At 36.9% G+C, this 21,999-nt stretch overlaps 2 protein-coding genes across 2 annotated transcripts in view; one reads left to right on the top strand and one right to left on the bottom strand.

The window, feature by feature from the left end:
• The first annotated feature begins 4,260 nt into the window (after positions 1-4,260).
• LOC131074668 (uncharacterized protein At4g19900) overlaps positions 4,261-21,999 on the top strand; it is a 147,072-nt gene continuing 129,333 nt past the window's right edge. Inside the window, exon 1 of the mRNA XM_058011339.2 lies at positions 4,261-6,734. Within this exon, the coding sequence (XP_057867322.2) occupies positions 4,489-6,734 (2,246 nt within the window). The 5' untranslated portion in view covers positions 4,261-4,488. The remainder of the gene's footprint in view (positions 6,735-21,999) is intronic.
• Positions 12,985-14,896, bottom strand: LOC131875473 (uncharacterized). The gene is made up of 2 exons (XM_059219841.1): positions 14,811-14,896; positions 12,985-14,687 (listed from the first exon to the last, which is right to left on the bottom strand). The coding sequence occupies exon 2, from the start codon at positions 14,677-14,679 to the stop codon at positions 13,519-13,521; it is 1,161 nt and encodes a 386-aa protein (XP_059075824.1). The 5' UTR covers positions 14,680-14,687; positions 14,811-14,896; the 3' UTR covers positions 12,985-13,518.

Below are 21,999 nucleotides of genomic sequence, written 5' to 3' on the forward strand. Positions count from 1 at the left end.
CAACCAATTATCTATCTGTGTCCCAATCTATAAATTTGAATCTTTGCTACCATTTTTTCTTCAACCACTGCTCTTGAGCTTTCTTTTTATCCAATTTTTTGTGCTTGTAGATTTTTGAGGCCCATTATCATTGTAATTTGGAAAGATAATCAAGAACTATGGAGAGATTAGGGGAGTATTTGTTTTATGATACTTTTTTAAATTTGTTTTATCTTCATTATGTACTCTCATCTTCATGCTCTTCATAGTATAGTTTGATTTTAGCATAGATTGGAGGAATTGGTGGTTTTCCTTTGATGATTTACGCATGTAGAATTTTAGGCTATACAATATCTTGCAAAAATATCATCCTTGTTTGTGAAATCTCATATTACAAATTTGGAAGATTATTTTGAGGAAATTCGGCTTGTTTCAATTGATAGCCACATCATGATGATTAACTCATTCATTATCTTTGGAGTTTGTTCTACACTAGTTTTCATGAGATTTTCGATTAGCATCCTCTGATTTTGCCATACAGACATGAGCAATTTTTAGGGGCACACATCATATGGATTTGGATTCCCTATTGACATACTTATGGGAATGCCTTCTCAAGTCATCAATGGATTTATTTCTTGTCAAGGAGAGAAATATTGTTTGTAATCAGTGGATTATGTTATGTGTTAGAGGTATCTTTTATTAGTTAATAATTATTTATTTAATTATTAGTCTATTATACTCTATACTTAAGCTAAACTTAGGAATCTTATAAATCTTTAGGGTTTTCACCTTTAGGGTTTCAAGTATCCTTTTATAAGGATTCTCTCTTTGTAATTTCATAACAATTGTAAATATTGAATTGCATTCATGTTGCACAATCAATATGACTCCTCTTTTCTGGATCTTTGAATTTTGGCCTCCATAGCTTTTTGCTTCTCTCCTTCTGTGACAGGTTTGCATGCAGGTGATCTTTGGGAGCTGTAGAGTTGATTTTTCCTCAACTCCTATTGACATACTTATGGGAATTCCTTCTCAAGTCATCAATGGATTTATTTATTGTCAAGGAGAGAAATGTTGTTTGTAATCAGTGGATTATGTTATGCTTTAGGGATTTCATCATTAGCATAAGAGCGACTTCTTTATGCAGGGATTCATGTCCTTATTTTTTCTCTCCTATTGGAGGTGTACTCATTATACTTATGTGACAAAAAAATCCTGGGGGGGTCATATTGAGTCCTTTCTTTCTTTCGCTATTGTATTTATTTTATTTTCTCTCTTTAGGGGAGGGGTTTTATCCCACGAGCTTTTCTCCTTTTCCTTGATTATGAGAGATCCATTTGTTTGTACATGGGTGCTTCATTAAGTCTTGTAGCTAAGAGACATTTGAAATTCATTCATGTATTCATCATTGGGTTTTTAACTTTTTCCTAAGTTTCTTAAGGGGGTTGGAGTAAATATGTCATCATTTAATTAATCAATGGATCATTAATTATGCCCCCCTTTACTTTATTACACTTAAGCTAGACTTAGGAACACTTTTCTATATTTAAGTCACGTTGTCTCGCAACATAAAATGATAACATTTGTCATGATTTGACTTAATATCCAACTAGGGTTTGTTTTTAATTTTTATAAGTATTTAACATTGTACTTTGCATTAATCTAATTGTTCTTTCAATATAGAAGTTCAATAATGTTGCTTTTTTAGATCATTCTCTTTTCAAGGTTGTATAGCACACAATTATGAAGTTTTTTCTCTAGATGTGATGTACATTTTGGTTGCCAGTGATTCTTAGGAGTTGTAGGGCTCACTATCAACTCCAACAAGGAACTTTATAAAGTGAAATAAATTATGTTTTTAGGTTCAAATCTAAGATGTTCAACACATCAATAAAGGAAGAGCAATGTTTAAAGTAGTGGTTAAATATTATATAAATATAAAATAAAAAAATAAAACTAATACATAGCTAAAAGTTTAGAAAGTTATAAATTTATGAAATAAATTAAAAAATTAAAATATAAAAGGATAATTTACAATATCTAAGTGTTGTTGTTTCTATTCTTTGGTTTGCATAGAATAATTTGTAAATAAAGATATTAATGTCTGTGAAGGAAAAATTGCATGTTAATTAGATCAAAAGGCAAACACAAAACTTGAATCTAACTAACGAATTCAGTCACAACTCAATAGAGAATTATAATTAAAATCAACAAGAAAACAATATAATGAAATCATAAAATGATTTAACCAATGGTGATTCCAATGTGCTTGTTCTCCATTGTCCTTCTCATGGGAATGTGTCTCTCAAAGTTACACTTTGAGAAATACCTGCAATATGTAAGCACAAGAATTACAAAGATTGTGGTTATTGAAAATGTAAGATTGTAGTTCAATTTATAGATTTGGAGAGGTTTGATTCAATGTCTGAGATTGATTTGAAGACGTAAGTAATTGACAGTTGAGATTCAATGAGACGGGTTGGTGAGAGACAATTACTCATTTTGACTGGATATGATTGACATATTAACTCACTTGATTGACTAGTTAAGAGACATGATTGGGAGTGGAATTGACTTGATTAAGTAGTTAGAAAAAGTTGATTTCGAAAAAGGGGGAAGTAATTGACTAGTTAGAAAAAATGATTCACGAGTTTGTTGAACAATTGGAATACTAAGGGGGGGGGGGGTTGAATCAACATTCCTTGAATATCTTTAAAACAATCTTATTATTACTACTTTGTAGATTTACTTCAATTAGATACGAATGATTGATTAACTAAACATCGAAAAATAAATATCAACCACATCCACATACACAAGAGAACACAATATTTTTGCATAGAAACACATTAGGGAAAAACCAGGGAGAGGGTTAAGTCTCAATATAATATGACTAGTTATAGAATATTACAAGTGGTCACTGTCAAAATGAAAAGGCTCATTGCCAAGAGGGCTTACTGCCCCAAAGAGAACATACAAAAATGAATTGCTAAGATTGTATCTTACATATGCATGAATTACAATTCCAATTAAGCTTAGTAGATAGTCTTCTCACACTTCATTCATTCTTCAACTATCTGCTTCAATCACATCTGATCACTATGTTGCACGTCTGTCTTTATATTTTGATTTCCTTCTATATCTCTCTTACATTCATTTTCCATCACATCATCAAAGGAATACATTGAGCATATATATATATATATATCGATTCATATCTCAAGTCGATCATATATTCCTTATAAGGAAAAATGCCTTACACACTATTACAATATGCTTCATACGTTTCACTTACATAGGCCAGCCAAAAATATAACAAAAATTAATGCCAACTATGATACACACGTTATCAACAAAGTTTAACCATGTAACTGCAAGGTTAGAGACAATCACTTAAAGAAATGCGGATGTTAAAACACATTGTTCTATTCCAGAGGAATAAAGCAACTGATAGATTGAATCGTTGAACCAAGTACCCCATCTTTCGGGGATCTAAAAAACCTACAAATTGGAATACAGGTACTTCTGATATACACTAGTGTATATACATGAGAGTATTTTCATACAAATTTTTAAATAATGGGAAAAAGGATAATTTAGAATATTTCCTATTTTAGTGGAGCAACTACTACTTAGGAATTTAAAAAAAATTTCAAATAAAAAGATTGTTTGAAGTTAAGCAACAATTGCATATTTTTTTTATTTATCTCCAAATTTTCCCTCAAAATTTTAGTTGTAAAAATTATTATTAATTGGTTTAAAAATATTAATAAAGCATGTAGTAAAATGTATATACTATAAGCAGCTAGAGACTTTCCATTTGTATGTACTATAAGGTATGACCATTTAAAAAATATTAAAATTTAAAAGATAATTTTCCCCACAAAAATAAAAGCATATATATTTTGAAGTGATAAATTTTTAAAAATTTTAGAATAAAATTTAAAAAGATAATTTTCTGTACAAAAATAAAATTTTAAAAGATAATTTTTTATACAAAATAAATGCAATATATATTTTATACTGATAAATATATACTTTTTTAGAATAAAATTTAAAAAGATAATTTTTGGTACAAAATAAAAACAATATTAATATTTAAGAAAAAATAAGACATAATTTAAAAAAAAATAAAATGATAAAACAAAATGAAATATTAGGAGACCACCAATCCCACAAATTGCTCATTGAAGTTCTAGAGAAAAAAAAATTAAACAACTCCTACATAAAACCTTATTTTAATCCCACTCTAAATCCACGTTCAAATCTTGAATCTGAAAATAGGAACTTTTTATAACCCCTCCCCCTCCGGAATGGATCCATGGGACCTCGGCCTTAATCCTGGAAAAGCAGCAACTTTGTTCCGCAGTAAGCGGTGTGCTCCTGTGGTATTCTATACCTATGGCTCTATGATACAATAAAAAAAAAAAAAAAAATTACTACATTCCTCCTGCATCTATCGTCATATAGCCTGATACAGATACATGAATTGAAAGGGTTAACACGATGCTGAAAAAAATAAGAAGCAAAGCCCGCCCGCGAATTTTCAAATCGGGCATGTCGAAATCAAGATGCAAATCCAATTTATGTGTGGGCATGGCGGTTTTCCTTCTGTTATTGTCGGTGTCTTTGCTCCACACCAAGCTGGGCGTACATACGACCCTCGAGATGAAGTCGCTCCAGGTAAGTACGTTTCCCGCTGGCAGAAAGGAACTTACAAGCAGAGATACAGAAGCTAGGGTTTTAGATAAAGCCTTCTCAACGAGGTTTGCTGACGACAGTTTGGAGCGGAGAGAGAATTTGGAAGAAGATTCGGATGAAAACGACGCAACCGAGGAATTTGATGGTTTTGAGGACAAAATTGATGAAATGGACGAGGATGCGGATGAAGGGATGGGCGACAGTTTTGGAGTAAGTCAGGAGAAAGATTTGGAAACGCAGGGTGCAGAGAATGATTCACAAGGTAGCGAAACAGATGGGAAAAGTAATGGCACCCCAGAGGGCCGTGATAATTCAGGAAAAAGGTTGGAGAGAACGGGGCAGATTAAGAGTATTACACGAGCAAATAATAGCGACGAGCAAAGGAAAACTACAGATTACATTCAATCGAAGGAAATGAGAACACAGAAGATTGTATCTCTTCGAGGGAGGGCAGGATTATTCTGGGATCACGCCATGGGGGTGACCAGAAAGGCCTTTCCGAAACGCCCACAAAGACTGGCGGCTATTTCAAATACAGCGAACTCAAAATCTGGTCATGGTCAAGAGTCTAAAATTGATATTGATATTCAAATTAACGGAGAGTGGGAGGATGCAATTGCTGATGATTCGGTGGCAGGTAGTGATGAGAGAATGAAACAGACATTTAGTTCAGATGACCAACCGATTGACGAAGGAATTAGGAATGGACTAGAAGAAGTATATGCCATTGAGGATGCATTGCTGCTCAAGGGTGGTGAAAGGTCGTCACCTCTCAGAAGTGGCTGGGGTCCTTGGTTTGACACTATTCAGAGGAGAGCTTCCAAAAGTGATTTTCTCAGACGGGACAAGATGGCCAGGTCTACGGTTGACCTCTTGAATCCTATGAATAACCCTTTACTACAGGATCCAGATGCTATTGGATCTGCAGGACTGACCAAGAGCGATAAAGCTATACAAAAAGCTCTGAAGAAGGCTAGCATTGAGGGCATTCCATTTGTTGGAAAGCAATCATTTACTTCCAAAGATGCGGCCGAAGAAGAAACTGGTGTTGAAGGAAAAGAACAAGTACGTGATGCGGTGGCTCTTCAAAAGACACCGGAAGATGGTAATCTAGATGGTGGTGATGAGGCTTCTTTAAAGGAGAGGAACAATTCTGATAATGATGATGATGCATCGTTAAAGACTGGATTGCCACAGTTGACAAGAAAGGCTCTGGATGAGAGTGACAACCAGATTCGGTTAGAGAGCAATGTGGACGGTAAGAGTAGTAGAGATTTCACTGAAACTCTGAGAGGCACTGAGCGGATACAGTCGGTCATGCCAGAACAGGTAGTTGAAAGGGAAAGGAAAAAGCTATCTAACCAAGACTTGGAGGACAACACGAGGTCCTTGGGAAAGAATCCCGAGAGAAGTAAAATAGATACTCACAGAAGTAACTCAAGGAGGAACAAATTACAATTCCAAAATAAAGGAATTCATGACAAAGATAAAACTCGAGAATTTAAGTTTCAGGCTTATGGAAACGGTAATCTTTTGGATCAGAAAAACGGCTCGAGAGTTCAGAGTAGAGATGTCTTCTCAAGAGATAATGTAGTGATCTCAAATAAGAGCACGACTGAAGATGTGGATGGAATTGCCTCAATTAAGATGGGCGTAGCTCGTGGAGATGCAATGGAAAATGCAAGGGGCAAAACCACAGGAATTGAAAATTATGAGAGAAAAATGCAGAGGCGAAGAGAGCCAAGGAAATTGAATTCAACATCTAAGAAGAAGGCTCATAGAAAGGTCCGCCTTGATGGCGATACAAGAAGATGGGGCCATTTTCCTGGCCTGGATCCTCTGCTTTCATTCTCTGAATTTATGGATGAGTTTTTCCAAAATGGTAACTGCTCCCTGAGAGTATTTATGGCATGGACAACTCCACCATGGTCATATTCTGTGAAGTATCAGCGTGGCCTTGAAAGTCTTTTCTACTTTCATCCTCATGCTTGTGTTATGGTGCTGTCTGATACCATTGAACTTGATGTCTTCAACGATTTTGTGAATGACGGGTACTTCCCTTTCTTTATCATTATATTATTGCTTATGTTGTTTTTTCTACCCCCAAATATCATATAATTACTATGTTACCTCGAGTTTTTGGGATGGGGATGACCGGGGATGTCTGGATCGGTTTCTAGGATGGCGGATTGTTTTGCCAATTTTGGGGACGGCTATGTAAAATATAGAGAAAATTGAAAATATATAGGAAAATTTTAAATGTTCATATAAAAACATGTATAAAGCATGCATACATATATTGTATTCATACGAAAACATGGGTATAGTATGCATATGAAAACATTTTAGAACCTTAAGTTTTAACATACAATATTCGTGTTCAAAATTCATTGTCAATACTAAATATGCATTCATAATTCAGAATTCATTGTCAATATGCATGTGATTTAAAAAAAAAAACATACAAAATGCTCAAAGGCTACACAACTGCCATATAGTTTCATTGTCAATTATAATATGAAAATACAAAAAAACAAAGTACACTGTTGCCTCTAATTTGCATCTTCTAACACCGCATCAAAATCAGATTCCTCCTCTGAGTCTTTGCACCTGTCATAGTCCATGTCCACCTTTTCCAAGGGAACCCCAACCAATCCTTCTAATGTCTTCACCCCATCAACCTGGGCCATGTCTTTGGGATCAACATCCCACCTTAAAGTTGGAGTTTGTCGATACTCTGGAGTTGAAGAGAACTATGCATGGCCACTAGCTTCTATGCTCGTCTAGAGGTAAGTTTATTTCTCTCGATGTAGTGGATAAAGCCATATCTGGACCAATTCCTCTCTGCAGCAGAAGAACTAAGAACTTGTGAAAGGAGGCGAGTGGCAAGCAACTTCAATTGTGGTGTATTCCTCCCATGCCATGCCCACCATCCAATAGGGTATAGGGTCTTTTTGGGCTAATATAACTCTATCTAACCTCGCCGGTGGTTTACTTAATGTAGGACCATGAAAATTTGTACAGTCAAGGAATTGTGTGTGAAGTATGAAAGCCTTCTCGTTTGGGTACATCTTACCAATGGCCCGTGTGGACCCATCTAAAACCTCTTCACCCTTGCATGGAGACACCCTTCCATTCCTTAATGCATATCATTTGGGATTTAGAGTATAGGCTGCCATATGAAGTGGGGTGTCCATATTGTTCCACCTCCGCTACACAATGGGTCTAATATGTTTCTCAGATAACTCCAAAGTAAGATCCTTAGCCAAAATTGTTTGCTTTATCTTTCCAAGCATATTGTCAAATGTCTCATATCTCTTTCCAAGACTAGGAGAGTTTGTATCAGCAGATCTAATGACATCTACAATAGGTGAGATGATAGAGAAAACATATCTGCAAAATCAAAATGCAAACAAAAAGTTCAATATATTAAAATCAGAAATTTAATATGAAAATCAGCAATTTAATAATAAAATCAACAATTTCTTACTTCATGGTGGACCATTAATTGTCATCATGGATCTTTTGTTTTACAAATTTTCCTTCAGTAGAGCTTGAATTAGGCCATCTAGTCCACTTAGGATTCACCACCATCAACTGTAGAGAATCATGCACCTCAAACATCCTCTCCAACAAGATGAAGTGAGTGGTATACCTATAGTCGTTAAAAAATTTAAAAGCAATATAAGGCTCAATTTAATTGGAATACAAATGTTTGAAGTTTCAAAATTTTGATTTTCCAATGTTTCCATATATTGAAAGTTCAAATCAATATGAAGTAAGTGGCATACTTTGTCTCAATGGTTTTGAGGAACTCCTTTGAAAATGACCTAAAGAGAGCAAGTGAAGTGTGGTGGTTGCAAATGAACATTTGAATGTCTCTAGCTTCTGCATTTGCTTCAATCAATCTATTTTCCCTATGTCTTTCAATACATTGTTCAATGAGTGAACACAACATGGGTCCAAAAGATGTGCCTGTAAGCAACTTTAACCATCAAACCAACTGATTTGTACACGTGTTGAATCAGTGATCGCCTGTACAACATTAGCAGCCCCAATCTCCTCTATGCCATCTCTCAAAATTCTAAATTGGAACTCTGCATCCTTACGCTTTCTTAAACAATCCACGACTTTGAGAAAATAAGAACCAGTAGGGCATGTGACAATGATATTGATGAGTGGTCGATGTCTAACATTAGTCTACCCAACCATCACAATAGAGCAACCAAACCTCATCCAAGTTTGCCTCATATCCTCCATTAGCACAATAACCTTGGATACTCTTTCTCTAGGAGAGTAGTCTGTAGCTTATGATCCCCAGGGGGTGTGAATGAGGGATCAATAGTGGCTATATCTTTGACTATTTGTTTGAAGTAAGAGGAACGTGCCACATGAAATGGTATGGCATGAGAAAATAATAATCTAGCAATGGATAACTCTGTAGCTTCACATCCTTGTGCATTAAACAAAGCTTCTACTGACCCTCCCTTCTCACTGCCACTCATCTTCCTCTTTCCTCTCGTGTCAACTTGACTACTACCAACAGTGGATGTCATGGGCAATAATGATTGTGAACATGCAAAAGATGCCGTCATTGCCCTACCTTGTTTCCCCATATTCGCCTCCATGTGCAATCTATGGCAGTCTATCTTCTCCTCTTCTTTTAGTGCTGGACAAACATTGACCCCATGGCTCGTAATGTTGATGTTTATAGCTAAAGTCGGATCCTTGTTTGGGCAAACCTAATGAAGAAGTGCTTCATCAAATATAAATATCGAGAAGGATTCCTCCCTAGCTAAGAGGGAGTGTTAATATTATTGTAGCTATGGTCGGATTCCTTCAAGCCGACTTAGATAACATAAAGGTTGAGATAATATAATTATATTATTATAATATTGTGAGAATATAATTATCGATATTATAATAATTGATAATTAATTATATGAGATATAATTATTATATGGGTTATAATTATAATATTAATTATATATGACATTTATATTATTAATTGGGCAATCTTGGAAGAGCGGTGACCCTTGGTGAAGGGGCACCACCGATAGATATATAGGAAGATTAAATCTTCCTCTCTTGACTATGGAAAAACACACACATTCTGCCTATTGAGAATAAGCGATGCTCGGGGGAGACGATAGATGTTCGTCTATGGTTGGGAGGGCAATGGCATTGCCCGTGGTTAAACGAGCATTTAAAAAAAAAACAACACGTAACACCCAAAAAATGAGATTTTACCCTTGTGTAGCTGCCTCTAAAATCTGTCAAGCAAACATGACAATCCCACACCCTATTCCCTCCCGATTTTGTTTTCCTATCACCCCTAGGTGTAACATATTGGAAAAGAGATTTTTTTTTAATTGAAAGGGCCCTTTGCATATGTTTCCATGATTTTTGAAGGGCACTTAAATTTATTAGGTTGCTGTCCACTACTCCTCTCAACACTTCCACTTGTATTTCCACCAACCACATTCTCACTACTACTATCACCCTCATTGCTGCTCATTTTTTTTTGAGATTGAATGAAATTTTAAACTGAAAAAAAAAGCAAAAAAAATCAAAAAAATCAGACATTTCTGTTATTTCATGCTTCAAATTTTGAAAAAAATTGGAAAAAAGAAAAATAGAAGAATGAAACTTACCTCTTTCAAGCTTGAAGGAAGATATTTGCCCTAGATTGAACAACTTTGCCTTCTATTTCGTATTGCATCTCCTCATTCAATGGCTTCCTTCAAACTCTCTTGCTGCTCCAAGTTTTTTCTTCTCACACAAATGACAAAATGAGTCAAAATGTGTGAACAAATAACCTTTAGGGAATTTTGGGAGGTAGGGGCCCACAATGCAAAAAATAAAAAATAAAAAAAAATTGCAACTTTTTATGTTTTTGTTGACAAAAATGGTCCTTGCCGCGGGGGACACCTAGCTGCCCCTAGGACAGTCGAGGGATGTCTTAGATGTCCCTCGCCATCTTGAGGACAACCGTGTCCCTTGCCGTAGGGACCAACGTTCCCCTTTGATTTTGCAATTTTGGGAACGGGGGGGCGGATACCGAAGTTTTTTACCCTCTCTCGAACAAAATCACCTCAGATGCTAAATATTTGATCAACTAAGACCATAGTTGAAAATCTTGGACTCGCCACGGACTTGGCAAACCAAAAATTTGGACTCGGACTCGGACTCGCGAAAGACTCGGCAAAAAAAACAACCATAGTTTTACAAAAAAACATAAAGAAATTAATGCATTTAGAGAACATAAGAGCCATAATTGAAACATTACACATGTCATATGATCAACAAACCCGCAATATTTGAAATTTCATCATTCATACTCATAGTTTCAAACTTTCAACTCTAAAATGTATAATACCAAGATTTCTTCAATGCTAATTATGTTGTTATATGGAGCCTAATCAGACTCGGAGGTTAAATTTTCCCTACTTCCATCAGCGTAGTTTCCCCCTATATTTTTTGATGGGGGTTTGGGGGCAGTGCCCCCAAGTTGGGGTCAAGGGGCAGCACCCCTTGCGCGCTCCCTGTGGCGATACAGGGCGGGGTCGAGGGGCAGCGCCCCGTGAGGCCAAAAATATTTTTATTGTTTTATAAAGGCGTCGGGTGTTATTTTTCTATTGGCCCACGTCCAATTAGGGTTACCCCTTAACTCCCAAAAAAGTCAAAAAGGGGGAGAGTTACGCCAAATGAAGGCAAAAAAAACTCATTTTTAAAGCTTGCCTAATGGTTTTTTTGGGTTGCGCAAGTCCATCTGAAAGACTCGCGAGTCCTTGCAAAAGACTCGCAAGTCTTTCAAATGGACTCGCCAGGACTCGCCTCGCGAGTCCTTGGCAAGTCGACTCGTGGCTCCCACAGACTCGCGAGTCCGTGGCGAGTCCACAAGTTTTAAAACTATGACCAAGACGATTCCAAGGTTTCTACGGTCAGTTCTTGACATGTGGGTAACTTAATGGTTTGATGTGAATTGCTGTTTTCACTTGGGGACTTACACAATTGTTCTTGAAAATTGTAAACTTATCATGAATGGAGTAGGTTTGCCAATGATTTCAAATGACTTATGATTTTGCAATTGAGCTCTCAATCTATCCGAACAAAGATTTTCAAATAAAATGCAAAAGGATGAGGGTTTAGGAGTTCTAATCTAAGTTGCCGGTTCGGGTTCGGTTTCCGGTTCGGGTTCGAAGAACCCGGTACGCCGGTACGGCAAAATTTTGAAAAGGGGTTTGGGTTCGTTTGGGTTCGTTAGTACAAAAACATGTAAATTTATATATATATATATATTATATATATATATATCAAAGCCTATAAGCATGAATTAAAATATGCATGTCACATAGCATCATGTGAACAACAAAACAAACATAAACTTGTAATCATAGCATCATGATCATACCATAATTGATAATAGCATCATATACATCAAGTTTAATATCAAAATGACAAAATATTCAAGTATCATTGTTTCAACTTTCAAAAATATAAACTTAAAAGTTTAATCATCAAATGGATCATCTAATTCTTCATCCTCCTCCTCCTCCTCCTCCTCATCCTCATTGACATTGACATTACATGAGCCAATGCCACTTGCACTTGCACTATAAGTTGGCTCAATTTCCGAGTCATCAAGTGTCAATGCAAGAAGCTGAGAACCAGGAGCATCCAAATCAGTATGCTCTGGCTCTATATCCCACATCTTTGTTTCCCCTTGTGTGTAGTCATGTTGTTTGTGTGAAAGAAGACGTAGGTTGGAATGCACATATACTAAATTCTCCGCTCTTTTTGATAGCAGCCTATTGCGCTTTACTGAGTGGATGAAAGAGTATGTGCTCCAATTTCTTTCTGAAGCAGATGAACTAGCAACCTATGAAGACAAAGTAAACAATTAAAGTTATACATTAATAAAAATAAAATTACTAGCAACCTATGAAGACAAAGTAAACTATAAATAAACTAAAACTTGTAAATTAAAAATTTTAATTAATTAAACTTACTTGTGATAAAACTTTTATAGCGAGGGGTTGTAGGTGTTGGAAGCATGTGCCATGGAAGTACCACCAGCTATGAGCATCTTTCTTGGATCTATGACGAAGTGCATCAACACTTAGACCATTCCCATTTGCGAATTCTATGAACTCATTTGTAACAACATCTCGCAAATCATCATCGGGATATAGTCTAAGAAATGCTGCCTTATACCCATCAGATACTTCTAGATCTCTCCATGGTGGAATCCTTCCTGGTTTATCAAGAAACTGATTGCTATAGTACTTAGGTGTCAAGGCATAGGCAAGAAGGTGCAAAGGAGTGGTCATCTTATTCCACCTCTCTACAATAATTAATTCCAGTTCTTTGAAGAATTTCTCCTGAGGATCATTCTCTTTTTCATTTATAGTGAACTTTATTTTTTCAAGCATTGAATCAATGCCATCATAAATCTCACCTATGCAAGGCCTATCCATGTCTGTATAGCGAATCATGCTCATGATGGGCTCAGTGATACTTAGGAGATATGTAACAAGATCCCACCATTTCTCATCCAATATTCTATCCCTAATTTTTCCTGCCCTCTCAGTGCTACTTTGCTTCCATACAGTCCAATTGGTGCTGATCACCATATTGCATAGTGCCACTCTAACTTTCACAAGTCGTCTTAAGACGATTGTGTTTGATGCAAAACGGGTCTCAGCAACCTATAACACAAATTAATGCCAAATTATTAAAAAATAAAGCCAAACTTTAAAGAAGAATACACAATATAGCTTACACAATGATATTATTAACATTGAAAATTCAAAAAAATCAGAAAATGTAAAATTAAATTACTATTTCACTTACCTTCAATAGCTCCAAATTCGAATAGGTTCTAAAAATCCCTTGAGACATGTGGTGGTTTGTGATGAACATCTGGATGTCCTCAGCCTCTGCATACACATCTCTGATCCATTTTATTTTTTGCCCAATCCTTTGTAGCATAAGATTGAGCGAATGTACCGCACAAGGTGTCCAAAAGATGTGATCATAGCGTTGCTCAACCAACAAACCAGCAGCTCTACAATTTTTTGCATTGTCCGTTATGACTTGGACAACATTGCGGGGTCCCACAGACTCAATGGCAGAGATGAGAATTTCTGCAATAAATTCGCCATCTTTTATTTGGCCCTCACAATCCACAGCTCTCAAAAACATTGCCCCTTTAGGGGACACCGCTATGACATTGATCAAGGGACGGTTTTTAGCATCTTTCCACCCATCTGAAACAATTGTTACACCTGTCTCAACCCACGAATCCCTTATGGGTTTCAATGCATCTTCAACCCTCTTCACCTCTTTCTCCAATAATGTTCCACGTACCTTCTCATAACCGGGGCCCTTATACCCTCTTGGTGCCTCATTAACACTTTTTATCATTTGCTTCCAATATGGGGAGCGAACAACATTGAATGACAAACCATTTGCATAAATGCACCTTACTATATCTTGATCAGCATTGTCTCTACTCTCATTTTGGAATGCGGTTTCTAAAGGCCCTTTTGTTCTTTTACGTGTCAAGGGTGGTGCACTTTGAGGTTCATTTGTGGCAAAGAAGGGGTGGTCTTCTACTACAATACTGGGATTAGAAGGGCCTTGCATTCCCCTTGTTTTCTTTGATGCGGTTTGGTTCAATCTACGGGCTTCCCTCTCTTCTGCTGCCTCATGCTCCCTAATATATTTCATCACTATCTCATCTGGTATAGGTTTACCATTTTTGCCAGGGCATTTTTTGATGCCTCTTCCTTTTATTCCACACAAATGGCCTACCACTCGATAATATGAACTATTACGTTCAATATCACATCCATGGCATTTCCAACGGAATCCCCCACCTCCCGGAAGTTGTTTTATAATGTCCACATATTTCCATAAGGGAGAATTTGGATCATTTCTTTGTTTTGCAATTACTTGTTCATTGCCAATGGAGGAAGATGTAGATGCCATTCTAGTTCCTATGGCAAGAAATAAAATAAACATATTCAAAAACAAAAACTAAATAATGAAAAAAAATTCAAGTTTCATGTTTGACAATTTGTGAAACAAAAATAGTTGGAAAAAAATGTTTAAAAACCTACCTCTTGCTGCCAATGGAAGCTTGAAAATGTATGGAAATGATGCTGCAACACTTGTTGAAGCTTCTAAAATCAGTCTTCAACTCCTCTTTGATCTTGGAAGCCAAATTTTGTTCAACCTCTCTTCAACCTGCTCTCATAAAAAATTTGTTTGCAACACAAATGAGGTGAAATGTGTCAATAAGATGTTTTAGAAGTGTTTTTTAGGTTATAATTTTCGCTTTTTTAAAGGCGGAATTGAAAAAAAAATAAAATTTGGTTTGTTTTTTAACTTATTGGGCCGCCCAGCCACGCGGGTTCGACTGGGTCCGCCCGGGTTCGACTGGGTTCGACCTCGGGTTCGACTGGGTTCGACCCGGGTCGAACCCACCCTGGGTTTTACGAACCCTGGTCGAACCCGGGTCGAACCGGACCCGTACCACGGACCCGGTCGAACCCGGACCCGTACCAGGGCTTTCCAGGGGCGAACCCTGCAACTTAGGTTCTAATCTAATCCTATCTAACCTAGAATGCAAGACGTAATGAATGATTCAATGAAATTCAACTAGGCCAGGTTTCACCATCAAAAAACAATTCAACACAAGCTTAGTGCAATCATCTAAGGTAAATTTATAGATGTTCAAATTATTACCATCATCATCAATACCATCAAGGCAATGCATGCCAATGGACGAGCAATAATTGAAGTAGGTAAATTTATAGATGTTCAAAATACTACCATCAACATCAATACCATCAAGGCAATGCATGCCAATGGATGAGCAATAATTGAAGTTAAGTTCAATTTTAATTCCAGTTGACCACACAAGGCAAACTTACAATCAGCAAGAAGCTAGTGGTCTGGATTAAACGAATTTCATTCAAATGTATTCAACATTTCTTTCATCCAATCTTGAATACTTGAAACAAATTCTAATCTAAATTTGTTGGAAATGAGAACCACAAATGCTTCAAATCTCAACAAAATCACCAAACTTCAATGACTATATCAAACTTGCAGCATATAGACAATTTTAAAAAATCTCTCTTACAAATAAGAGACAAATGGGTTTATATAGAGTCTCAAATGAAATGAAGGGCCAAGATTCATTTAGAATCAAGGACCGAGATCATGCCAACATTGCCCTAATTAGGGTTTACATCAAAAAGTGGAATAAAAAAAGGAGGTTCAATAGGATGACGCCTAGTCATCAAGTAGGGAATCTTCTAGAATATTCCGACCTACATCCCTCTCTCTAGCTTCATACTCAACGAATCTAGCCAAGATTGAGTTGAGTTCCTCCATCGTAACACTAAGTAGACCTTCCTGCTGCAAATTGATCACATCCAAGGCATCTGAGCAAGCATCGAAAATGCTTTCCCAATCCGGCATTAGTTTCTACAAGTTGCTGATGTGAATCATGAGAGAAACCAAGTCATCTAGCTGATTCTTTCTTAAAGATTCCAACTCCTTGAAGTAAATAAACTTCATCTTCTCTTTCAAGTCTTCTAAGTTCAAACTGCTGGAAGTGTGGACACCTTGTCCCATTAATTCTTTAATAGATGCAAGGATCTTGGATTGATCCCTCCATCTCCATGCACTCCTACTTTGCATGATCATACTCTGATCGCATGGCCAACAAACAATACTAACCATGGAAATCATAAACATTGCCTTCCTGAACAACTCCCTCTTGGATCAATGTGGACATAGGAATTCGCTTCAATACCCTGAGGCAAGGAATAGTCTTCGCTTTCATTGGTTGGAAAAATCTTCCCAAACTCCTCTCAAGTACTACAACCTGAATATGAGCATCGCTGTCTTGTCAAATGCTTGGACAAACTGAGCTAGGAAATCATCTGCTTGTTTCGAAACATCCTCTATCCATTTTCCAACCTCTTGATATGTATCCCTTATTGCCTCATGATCAAAGGGGGATCCTATTGATGGTGTTTTTACGCACTATGCAACACAGAATAAAGTACTAAGTATTCTATCCTCTCTTGAACAAAGACTTCCCAAATGCTAAGCTGCGTGATCAAATGGGACGGCTCCAAGATTCTCGAATGTCAGGTCTTGACGTGCTCTTGGATAGATTCAATTGTATATGATGTGATATTGTTGGGATCACAAGGTGGACTTATGTTGAATGCTTGAATGCTTTGAATGTCACTAGAACGTGGAATTTAACTTGATTTGAAAAAAAAAGGGAAAAAGGATGAGGGTTGAGAGAGATCTAATCCAACTCTAGGAATGTAGGAGCAATGGACAATCTTTGATGAAATTCAACTAAGTCTTGCTTCGACATGCAACGAACATCTCCACAAGACTAGTGCGACCTTCTAAGGATAGCTTTAAGGTTTTCAAATCACCAATACAAGCATAGACACCATCAAGTTGATGCATATCAATGAAGAAGCAATAATTGAAGTTAAGATTGGCCAAGATTGATCCAGTTGACTACGCAAGGCACTTTACAATCGGCAAGGTGTTAGTAGTATGGATATAAAAATTTCACCATTGATCATACACAAAGTCTTCTATTCATCTAAATAACATGAAAATCAAATGAGAAGTAGAGACCATGCAAATTGTTGAATCAACATATAGAATTCACCATATCTTCAAAGAAGTTTACATGCTTCTTACAACAAAGTCTTGGCAACAATCTTTGCCTTCTCTTCCTACTCTACTTTAACTGCTATCTACCATTGAGCTACTAAGAGTGGAGCCTTATATTGTGCTCTCATTACAATTGAATGGCTCAAATCGATTCACAATCAATGGCCAAGATCGAAAAATAGAAACTCATTGCAAAGCATTTAATGCTTGACCAATGATAAATTCACAATTGATGGGACACATGTCCTTATTTGAAAATTCAACCAATAGATGATGGCGGTAGATACATCGAACTTTATGCCCATGTGGTAGTTATCTTCTTTTGATGAATAAGTCAGGTACATTGAATTTGGACGCCTTATCTTGATTAGATGTGATGACTGGGCACCACCTCAGCTTCAATCTTTGTAACTCATCACAAGTTGTAGTTGTAAATGAATGAGGCATATCTCTTGATACTCAACATTATTCAAGCTCGATCAATGAATGAGGCATATCTCAAATAGATCCTCTAACTTCGATTAACTCTTTTGAAACTATCTATTGTTTTGATTACTTCTGCCTTGGAGTTCCATCTAGCTATACTGGCAATGATTCTTGGATTTCCAGAGGAAATTCAAGATTGTGAAAATTTCCACCCTTGAATGCTTGATGTTGATTGCTACCCTTTGCCTTGATGTTACTTTTCCATTATTCCTCATGCTAATTGCTTGTGTCAGACCTGAAAAGACAATGAAAACATCTTAATCATGACTGTGAATTAATTATAAATGCATAAATTTACCCTTTTTTCCAGAAAAATAAATGATATTAAGTTCTGATTTCATTCTTGATAGTCTGGAAATTAGTTTTCTGATCATGTAAACATCTGATTTTGAGTCTGATTTCTCTCTTTTTGACTTAATTCTTCATCAACTTGAGTCTGATTTTGTGTCGCGGACCTGATTTATGTCTGATTTTGTATAGCAAAGGAGGTGCTAATCCTTAGATCACTGATTGTCATTGCCTTGGACGGACCCTGTCATTGCTTTGGATGGACCTGTCGTTTGCTCAAGGACGAAATGTCCTTTGACCAAAGACAGGATGTCCTTGAATTTCCATGCCTAAGCCAATATTTCTTGATCTCAACTTTAATGTCCTTAGCTCAAGGATGAAATGTCCTTTGAATTCCATGCCTTGTAGTGTTTTGATCTTACTCCATCATAACTTATACATTCTTATGAAGTCCTCTCTTTTCATCTGAAACTTGCTTGCTTACTTCCATCCTTCTATGACTGATTGCCCTTGTTTCCAGGATCTGAGCGCTGTTCTTATGTCTGACTTTTATCACTTTAGTCCTGATTTTCCATTGCTACAGGTCTAATCACGGACATTTGCCCAATCCTGCCGCTGTTGCCTTCAAGGATGAATGAAATTTGTCCCCAACTCAAGTCCAAGTCTCCCTAATTCGCTCTTAAATGTGCATACATTCGCTGTATTCTTATGTCAAAATTGTCTCCCTTATGAGATAGTTCGCTGTGATTGACAATAATAACTGATCAAAATCAGGGTTGCTGGCTTTAGAATTTGTGTAAAGGTTGTAATCGCTTGTGAAGAAACCAAATTTGCTGCTGGCAATAATCAATCTCACCACCTTCGATAGTCACTGCTGTCGTACCATTTGAAATCGCTGAGATACCCTTGATTTGTTTGATCAAATGAAATGATCAAAACACAATATATAGATGCCTTGGGGAAGGATTGCATGTAATATCCCCTTTAATTTTTTTGATTTTTCACGCAACAAGATTCACCCGTTAAGGTTAGAATAATCAAACTTGCACAGAAAAGAAATGCTGAAAGTAACCCTTTCACTTTTTGATTACCGAGAGCCCAATCTGGGAGGGTGAGAGCATACAGTGTTGAGGGGATCGTTAGATGCAATAAACTAAAATTGCTTACAATACTTGGGCGGCAAGCCAGCCCCGTCCACTTCTCAGCGGGATACTGAGAATACTGAAAGATCACTTGGCGGTAAACCAGCCAAGGACAAGCCAAGAAATTGAAGTAGCAATCACTCAATCGCTTATCTAGCGGGAGGACTAGAAATGAAAATTACAAATCAACTCTACCGCTTATGCAGCGGGAGAACAGTATTACAATATTCAAAGTAGGCGGCAAAGCCAACCTCTCCCACTTATGCAGTGGGACTAAGAGCAACAATCCAATTAGATAGTTGTTAGTACTACTAACCAGCTTTACAATGTACAATATGAACTACAAATGAAGAGAAATCACTATCCAAAAGATAGGCCGAGAGGCCAGCCTCTTCCACTTTGCAGTGGGTCTAAGAAAGATCAATAGAAATTGCTGTTAGTACTACTACTAGCATTACAATATGAATCATAGAAGATAAGAATGAAGAACCAACAGCTGCAAACAATCACCAAGATCTTCCTCTCTACCCCAAAGAACCCACACACTCTAAAACCAACTCCACACAAGAAAGACACTCCAAAATCAGAAATCTCTAAATCTGATATACTCCCAGCACGCTGAAAACACACAGACCAGCAACACCAAATCCCACTAAAACACTCACAACTTGCTCAATTCTTAACCAAATGACATGAAACTGAAAGCATAAGATCACTAGGAGGTAGGCGATCAGTCCTAGGACAACAAAACATAGCAAACTAACCCTGACAATTTATGCACGATCCCAAAGTACTCAGCCACATGGTACGACCAGCTAGGGTACGATTTTGCAAAATAAAATCCAAAACACCATTTAAGACTCTACAAACTGACAAAATGAATCACCCAAACCACAAAGAGAGATAGAAGAAATACCCAGAACAAGAAGAATGACACACTGAGACCTGTAACCAAGAATCTACTTCAGCACACTCCACGACTAGCAACAAGAACACTCTAAAACCACACAAATCTTCACCAATGTTGAGCCCAATATGCTCCTCTGGATGGGAAACAATCATACATTAAGCTAGGCACTATCTTTCAAGCACGAAATTGAGGCACTGGGAGGTATGCATCCCTCGAAGTAAGAGTTTGACGACATTTCGACAACACTTCGTTATCATAACAAGATTGGATACCCAAAACAAGAGCCCAACACTCTTATTTATAGCTTTTGAAGCTCCAAATTCAAATTCAAATTCACTCCCAAATAGACGCCAAATCCAAATGCACATTCAATTCTCTCAAATTTGTAATTTACATTTCATTTTTTTTTCCCCAAAATCGTCCATCACAAGGAAGTAAATATACTTAATAAAAAATATCAATAAAGTGCATTATGGTGTCCAAAGTAAATAAGTGAACTATTTCATAAAATTAACATATTTCTTTCTAAGGTGTCCAACTTGCCTTATTAATAATTCACTTATAAAATATTTTTGCTCAACCATGAATTCGCCCAACATAACTGAGAAAAAGACTTTTTAATATAACTTAAGCAATCCCTTTAATAAATCGTCCATTTTTGCCTTAAGTTATAATTCAACTTAAAAAATCATTTTCCATCAGATATTGAACTTGCCAAAACAAGCTCCAAGAGTATGGGAGATCAAACTGAAAGAATTGCCTTGCCGGATATAGCCGCTGCACTGAGCTCAATAAAACATGCAAAAAATAGCACTGAATCACTGGATCACCAAGTCAAGCTGGACTGCTAAAAATAGCCTGTGCTGCACTGGCTCAGTCTGAAACCCTAAAATAGTGCTTACTAAAATAGTAAGTGTCTCCAAACTTTGTTAGGGCATAAACCATGAAACAATTGTCACTTACTAAAAATAGTAAGTCTGCCAAAAGTGAATAGATGGAGATGCATGTCACAGTGCTGCGAAGCTCTTAAAACCCAGAAAATAAATTGTCCTCGCCCTCACTTACTAAAAATAGCATACTGCTAAAAATAGTAAGTGTGTCCAAATGCATTTTAACCACATTTTGAGAAGTCGTCGCAACTTACTAAAAATAGTAAGTCTGGAAAAGTCCTCAGATTCAGTTGCATGTCGAACCATCTTGAAGCTCTCTGAAAACCCAGAAGGAATCCAGAATCCAAACTATCAAACTCCGACATACACCCCCTGAAAACACCAAAGAATCCTCCTAGAAAATAGGAAACTCAATTTTCTGCTCCCGACTAGCCTACGGGCCTTCGAAATAGGCTAACGGCCAACTGAACTAATCACTGTGGAGAAGGGGACATTACATTACACCTCTTCATTTGGTTGACTTTGCCACATTCGTTAAATGTTTTGTATTTGATCATATGAAGCCGACTTGAGTCTTGATTAAAAAAAAGTGTTTTATCATTAAATGTGTGGGGCTTTTGAACTTGCAATAATCAAATCGTATCCTTTGGTAGTTGATAATAATTAAACCTTTATGTCTCTATTTTGCTTGGCAAAGAACGGATTGTAATCTCTCTTAAGGCGCTGATTTTACTAAGGAAAGGACATGCATTTCCTCATGTCGCCCATTCAGCTAAGCAAGGACAGTTGTATTTCCTATGTTGCTGATGTCGGTTTGGCAAAGGATGGATCAAAAAAAAACTTATGTTCGTTCCTTTGATGCCAGCTGGAAATG

The sequence above is a fragment of the Cryptomeria japonica genome, chromosome 4 (assembly GCF_030272615.1).
Source record: "Cryptomeria japonica chromosome 4, Sugi_1.0, whole genome shotgun sequence".
Taxonomy (NCBI): domain Eukaryota; kingdom Viridiplantae; phylum Streptophyta; class Pinopsida; order Cupressales; family Cupressaceae; genus Cryptomeria; species Cryptomeria japonica.